The 7,444-nt window shown below is 55.1% G+C and overlaps 1 protein-coding gene across 1 annotated transcript in view; it reads right to left on the reverse strand.

Moving 5' to 3' along the window:
* MAN1C1 (mannosidase alpha class 1C member 1) overlaps nt 1-7,444 on the reverse strand; it is a 112,096-nt gene that overhangs the window by 4,105 nt on the left and 100,547 nt on the right. Inside the window, exons 10-11 of the mRNA XM_006777521.2 lie at nt 6,251-6,366; nt 1,565-1,784 (exon numbers count right to left, since the gene is read on the reverse strand). Coding sequence (XP_006777584.1) covers nt 1,565-1,784; nt 6,251-6,366 — 336 coding nt within the window. The remainder of the gene's footprint in view (nt 1-1,564; nt 1,785-6,250; nt 6,367-7,444) is intronic.

A 7,444-nucleotide genomic window follows, 5' to 3' on the forward strand; every position in this document is an offset into this window, starting at 1 on the left:
AGTTTAGGGTATGTGAGTTGGGTCTTCTTCCCTTTAATGCCTGCACGTCCTGCCCAGGCTGGCCGAGGGCCTGGTTCTGGTTCTATTGTGAGCCCTTCCTTCCTCCTCCCACCATGGATCAGGCCCAGAGTTGCTTTTCCTCAAAACACGAGCTTTGCAGGATGTCCTACTCTTCTGTGGAGGGCTTCCCGGGAGAGGAATTAGCCAGACCCAGGCCCTTCCGATCCTCTCAGATGGTGCAGACACTCCTACCATCAGAAAACAGTCGTCTTGCCAAGCTGCTAATGGGGTGAGGGCGAGAGCGCCTCTTGCAGCCGCCGCGGACGAGCCAGGCTGGCTGGAACAATATGCTCTATGACGCAGACCGTCTTTTATGGTCGGGGCTGGTTGTCCCAGACACATAGCAAGCTTTTTATTATTCCTGAGATTTCCTATTTGTTTATGGTGCTGGCAGAGAGAGCTCTCTGAGGGGACTTGAAGACCAGTTTTAGGACCCGTTGTGAATTGGTTTTCTGAACAGCTCAGTCAGGACTCAGCTGCTGCGGGCACAGACACATCTCAGGGGACCTAACAAACCCTCGCATGCTGCTGGCTGAGGGCGCTGGCTATGTGCTTTCTGGGATCAGGGAGAGACCCCATCCTGGTGACCTGTGTTACTGTTCACATTGAACGGACGAGAAAACGGAGGCCACCAGCTGGTGAGTGGCAGAGTGGCACCTGAAACAGGAATTTTTTACTGCAAATCTTGGGTCATCTGCTCCAGCCAAGACTGGGGTTAAACTCAGAGTAGTGGGCACCTCCTGGGGCCCTGGGGGGCTAGGGATTGCTCTGAGGGCCGCTGTTCAGAGGCAGCACACAGCGGGGAGCCGAGCATCAGGAGACCTGGGTTCTGGCCCGGCTTAGCCACTCACAGCGGTGTGACTTCGGCTCTGGACTGACCGAGTTTCCCCACGTGTAAAATGGAAGTCGGGTGCATGTTCTCTAACGTGACTGCTGACTCTGGCATTTGACCGTTCTGCATGAGTGCTGAGCGGATGGTCAAGAAGTGCTCACGCTTGGATCAAAGATGGTGATGAAAGGTGGTGCCCGGAGGTGCCCAGCCCCACTAAATGGAGGGGCTTTGAGGAGGAAAAGTGGAGGTGCTGGAGGGTAGGGGGTCAGGGAGAAGGAATTCTCTAGGCTCGGGAGGCCAATGTTTCTGCCTCAGGGGCCGGAGGACCCTCTGCTCTGTGCCCCACCCATGGGGCCGTGTCATGTGATCTGTGGCCACATCATCCCTGAGCCTGTTTCCTCATCGGTGTTGTGAGGTTCAGCAATGACGTATGAAGTGCTGAACAATACCTGGCACACACAAAGGGCTTAATACGGAACCCTATTTCCCCTTTAATTTAGTTACAACCTCAGTGCACAGACAGCGCGTCCCTTGTTCAAATTCTGCCTAACTGCAGAGGGCGAGACTTCCCTAAGACCACGGTTCCCTGCACTCCCCGACCCTGCCGGACTCCCAGCTCTTCCTGGTGTCTGGCCTTGGTGTGTCCTGCCGCCCGTCCCCTGGCAGGGTTACCTGAGCGGTCGTACGACTCGTGGCACGTCTTAGTGATCTGGGCTGCGAGCTCTCGGTAGTGGGCCCTCTTGTCCTCCTCGGCGTCCTCGGCACCCAGGGCGATCATGCCCCCGGAGAAACAGGCCAGGTGCCCCATCTTGTGGTCCAGGTTCCCCCCGCGCCACTCGGCAATGTAGGTCAGCCCCCCGGGAGACACATTCACCAAGTGGGTCTCAATTGCCTGGGAGCAAGGTGGGAATTGGGCAGGGAGAGGGGTGTGGGAGGGCACAGGGAAGGAGCAGAGAGGACAGAAAGTGAGTATTTTGGAGACAGCAGCAAATGCAGCTCTACCGAGCCCTCTGTCCCAGGCCAAGGGGGCCCACTGACCTCAGCCGGCCGCTGCCCACTGGAGCACGTGGGAGCTCTGCCGCTCGCCCAGCTAAGGCCTGGAGCCTGCTGGGGCTCGGACATAAGGTAGCACCCCAGGGTGAGTCTCACACAGATTGAAAATCTACATACAAAAAATTTCAAAAAATCTTTAAGAATTACTACCCTCTTTGGTTAGGGAATCTTAACCTGTGGATGGGCTTCAGGTTGTCACAAATGCCCCTAAAACTGTACACGGCACTTTTGTGTATGTGCATTTTCTTTTTCTTAAAAATTGGTTTTTATTGATTTTAGAGAGAGAGGAAAGGAGAAGAGGGAGAGAGAAACATCGATGTGAGAGGAAAACATCGATCAGCTGCCTCCTGCATGCCCCTACTGGGGATCGAGTCCGCAACCCAGGCATGTGCCCTGGCTGGGAACTGAGTTGTGACCTTTTGGTGCATAGGATGACGCTGAACCTACTGAGCCACACCGGCCAGGGCTGTATGTGCATTTTCATGGGACAAGGGCCCATATATTTCATCAGATTCTAAAATAGACAAAACAAAACCCAGAGAAATTGAGAGGTGCTCTCTACTGCCCCTCATTACACGCCTTCCCATGTAATGCCCAGGACAAGTCGGGTACGTAGTCTGCAGTGCTCTCCACAAGAGGCCGGGTGCCTTGTCCCCGGTCATGCAGTCAGACCAGGACTGGGACAAGGACCCCCCGATGCCCAAGATTCCTCGGGTTCAAACCCCGTCTCTACCAGTTTGGAGCTGTGTGACTGTGGGCGGGTTCTATGTTCTCTCCATGCTGTGACTTCCTTGCGTATAAAATGCAGGTAAGGACATGAGCCACTTCATAGGGTCATGAGGGCTTCATGAGATGTGTTGTAAGCTCAGCCGATTTCCCAGCACAGGAGAGTCCTCCATCAACGTTGGCCTGCATGATTCCTCTCCAGCCGGCCCCCTGCCCGCCCTCCTCTGCCCCACTGGTCTCTTCACTCACGCAGCCCAGCCCCGATGAATATCTTGTGAGCGCCTCCTCTGTGCCAGGCTGTGTAGGTGCAGGGGATACAGCCCCTGAAGATGGGCCTGGACCCTGCCTTAGGGAGCTCACCCGTGAGCACAGTGACTTCCCCCCAAATCAATACACACCAATATCACGATTTGTGACCAGCATTTTGAATGAAACAAATTGAGGGGACAGGCCAGGGAAGTGTGGGAGGGGGTCCTGCTTTGCAGGGAGGTCAGAGGTCTCTGCCACGGTGATGCGCGTGAAGCGGATGAGGGTTCCTGCCTCAGGCTTTGCCCGCTGCTACCGTCCCACTGCCAACTCCAGCCCGGCTTTGGGGCCTCTTCGGGGTGAGGCCTTGGAGAGGACAGCTTAGTCCACACCACTGCTGCCACGTTCTAATTTCCCACTATCTCCCTACGTGGTGCTATCCCCACTTTGTGCACACGTGTTCATGTATGTTTCTGTGGAACGTGTCTCTCCCAGGACTCTGATTGCCATGTGACAGCAGAAGCCACCACCAGAAGGTGCTCAAACCCAATGTGCTCCCTGCGGGTTTTTTCCTTCTCTGTAAGGTCTGGGCTGGTGGGTTGGCTGCAGGAACCTCCCTGAGCAGCAGAGGGGGAAGCGATGTTGATGGCCAGGCACCTGCTCACAGGGGAGGAGGCGTGGACAGCTGGCCACGGCTGGGCAGAGCTGTGTCCAGGCAGCTGCTCTGCATCCCTGCGCGTGCAGGTGCAGGGGCGGATGGCAGGCCCAGTCCAGGCGCAGGAACATGGATCAGTTACCCACTGTTACTGCTTGGGAGCGAACACAGACATGAGTTGGAGGGGATCCCAGAAAGTCTCACACTGCAGCCGAAAATCTTCATCTTCAAGACAGTCTCCCATAGGTTATTTCTATTTGGGGTTAACCCAAGCGAAGTAACTTTGGTAAAGAGGAAACCATAACGCAGTTTCTCTTCGAAGAGACAACTGAGATAGCAGATGCAAAGATAAAAATAACAACACAAAAAAAACGAAGGCTTCTCAAACTCCGAGAGAAACCAGATAGCACAGGCTGGCCATGGACTGGCCAGGAGGCTTAAATCCTGGCAAGAGACACAGAAAGAGCGGACTGAGAGGCAGGCCTGTGCCTGAACCCAGCTCTGCATTCTGGGTGTTGGGTGACGCTGGGCAACTTATTTCACTTTTCTGAAGATTCCCTTCCTTCATCTGTAAAATGACACTAACTTCTGTGCTGGCTGGGAGGCTATTCAGAGGCTCTGGCTTCCTGAGCCTCCTGGATGGGACCCTACCCCACCTGCGCCCGCCCGAGAGGGACTCGGCAGGCCAGGCTCCTCTGTGAGTTGGCAGCTGTAAGTGGAGGCAGGAGCACTGCCCCTCGAGGCAGCCGGACGCTGTCTGCACCCTGGCTCTGACACGTGTGACCGTGAGCCTTTCTGAGCCCGTTTCATCACCTGTAAGATGGGGGCTAAGGCACTAAACGTACCACCAGGAGAAGGCCAGGTGACCTTTAGTGCCTAGTCCCTGTCCTTCTCGTCCTTTCTCCCATGACCTTCAGGGGTTGCCCAGTCAGCCTGTCTGAAGCCCCCATGCCCACCCCACGAGATACTGGTCTAACCTGCACATTGACACTGCCCCCAGCCCCCAGCCCCGCAGCTTTCCCGGCTGTTGCTTGGGTCCCACCCAGAGGTTCTCATGTAACCTTGTTGGGGTGCAGACTGGCTATTGGGATAAACATTTTTTTAAACCGATTTTTAGAGAGGGAGGAAGTGAAAATACATTGATCAGTTGCCTCTTGCATGTGCCCTGATGGGGGGATCAAACCTGACACCTAGGTATGTGCCCTGACTCAGAACCGAACCTTGGACCTTCTGGTGGATGGGATGACACCCCAACCAACTGAGCCACACTAGCCGGGGCTAACCATCAGATTTTTAACGTGTGACTTTAAAAAGAAATTTTTTTAAATGGACTTTTCAGAGAGAAAGAGAAACAGCAATCAGCTGCCTCCTGCACGCCCTACTGGGGATCAAGCCGGCAATTGGGGCATGTGCTCTGACCTGGAACCAAACCAGCAGCCCTCTGGGGCACAGGTTGAAGCCCCAGCCAACTGAGCCACACCAGCCAGGGCTGACCATCAGGATTTTTAACAGGCCAACAAGGTTGACAACCACCAGAACGCTCTTCAAAGCCCCCAACTTGGCACAGGCCCAGCCCTTACCAGGGTCGGAGACACTGCAGGGGAAGATCAAATACAGGAGCAGAGCCAGTTGTCTCCTATTTAGTCAAGTGTTTCCATAAAGCTCCCAGTTTGCTTAAATAATTTGTGGCCATTTCTTCCCCGAAGCCTCAACTACTGTGCGCCTGAGGGCAGGGAACTAGGCTGCTCGTTAACTGCATGTGGGTGGCAGGAAGGGCTGAACCAGATCTGACAGGAAACACTGGCTGTGGGCTGGGCTCAGCCACAGAAGCTGTGTGGATGGGGCTGAGCCAGGCTGAGCTGGGACTGGAGTCCCAGGAGATGCTTCATGACTGAGTCTTGGTGCCTGGGCACTGGGCAGGGAAAACTCATTAGTGAGGCCGTAGCTTAGAGTCCACAGCCCTGCAGGCCTGTTTCAATGTGCTTCCTTTAAGCACTGCCATGGCTGCCTAGATTCATGTGATCGGAGGGCAGTGAGAGATCATCCATCCACCCACCCATATTCCCCTACCCATCCACCGTCCATCCTTCCACCATCTATCCAGAGCCAGGAGACCCGCTCTGGCTTCAGCTCCGCCAGTGCCGTGCTGTGAGGCTTTGAGTAAGTGCTTCCCCTCTCTGGGCCTTGGTTTCAACCACATAAAGAGAAGGGACAGAACTGGATGCTCCCCTGACAGAGGCCCCTCCCACTTGGATGCACTAGCTGTCACCTCTGGCTTGGCAGGAAGGTGGCCGAGGGTCTTGTTTTGCCGCCTCCTGCCTGGGGGCTGCCAGCCACCGCCTGGCTGCGATCTGGGCTCCGGCACATCAGCTGAGCACAGACACCGAGGTTTCTGAATCAGACTGCCTGCCGCTTCCCGTGAGGCCTCAGACAAATGAGCGCCCTCCTCGAGCCTGGGTTTCTATCTGAAACAAGGCTGCTAACATGGCCCTAATTCCAAGGCGCTGAGAAGAGTTATGGGACGGGTGTGCAGTGACCGATGGGGCCGGAGCTGTCTGTGGTTCCCCGGCCAGCGCCCTGTGGGGGAGGGACGGACAAGGCCTGGCACTCGGGCCTGTGTGAGCACGGGGGGGGGGGGGGGCGGAGGGGGGCGAAGGACCGTGAAGGTGCTGTCTTACCGTCAAGGCTTCGTAGTACATGTCTTTAGCCTCCGTGTCTGTCTTGGCTGACATCAACCAGGATTTGATCAAATATTCATAAAAACTGTCCCCGAGTCCTCCAACCGAGACGTGGTCTGTGAGGGGAAAGCAGACAGAACATTCTCTCCGTGGCCGAGGCGCGGCGGGGCGCGGTGGAGCGCGCATCTTGCCCACTGGGCTCGGGCGGAGCAGCATCTCATCAGCAGCCCCCCAGCCCGGAGCAGCGGCTGAGGGAGAGACGCAGCCTGCGACGCGGGAGCCAGGCCTTCCCAGCGCAGTGGCCCTGCACACAGGTGCGGGGGCTCCGCCAGGGCTATAAATCATGTCGCCATCGCAGGCCGAGGACGGCAGGGCCTCTGTTATTAACTGGAAATGAGCTGCATTTCTTTAAAAAGATAATCTGGCGGCAGGGAGTGGAGATTTTTATTACCTGGTGACAAACATGGTAATTAATGCTGGGAAGGTTCCTAAAAGACCATGAAGAGGAGGAAGGAGAGGCTTGATTTAGGCGGTCAGGGTACAGAGCCTTTCTGGAAAAACTGAGTTTAAATTTAGCAAATTGGGATGAATGGAGTTCCAAGGAGCAGGGGAGGACAAATGGGATTTGAGGACGCCCCTCTCTGCCTGGTGGCATCGCCCGAAGTCCCCACGGAGCAGGACCTCCATGCTGTCATTGAATGAGGAGGCATCTCCACCCCGGGCTGTCCTGGGAGAAAAATGGGGTGACCAAGGAACCACAGAAGCCAGACATGGACAGAAAACACTCACGTGCTTTAAACAGTAACAACGGGAAACATAAAGGCATTTGATGACAATGCAGAGCAAACGTCACTTCCCTGCTAGGATCCACTTAAGCAGGGAGAGGGGAAGGGGGATGGAGTAAGGTAGGGTGGGTGGAATGGGAAGAATATTTTCAGCTCCTTTGCAGAAACGGTAAAAAGAGAAAGAAATAGAGAATACACTGACAGCTACCAGGTCCATGATGGGCTAGGGGTTTTGTTGTATTATTATTTTTAAAAAAATATATTTTATTGATTTTTTTACAGAGAAGAAGGGAGAGGGATAGAGAGTTAGAAACATGAATCAGAGAGAAACATCGATCAGCTTCCTCCTGCACACCCCCTACTGGAGATGTGCCTGCAACCAAGGTACATGCCCTTAACCGGAATCGAA

This window comes from Myotis davidii, unplaced genomic scaffold, assembly GCF_000327345.1.
Source record: "Myotis davidii unplaced genomic scaffold, ASM32734v1 scaffold149, whole genome shotgun sequence".
Taxonomy (NCBI): Eukaryota; Metazoa; Chordata; class Mammalia; order Chiroptera; family Vespertilionidae; genus Myotis; species Myotis davidii.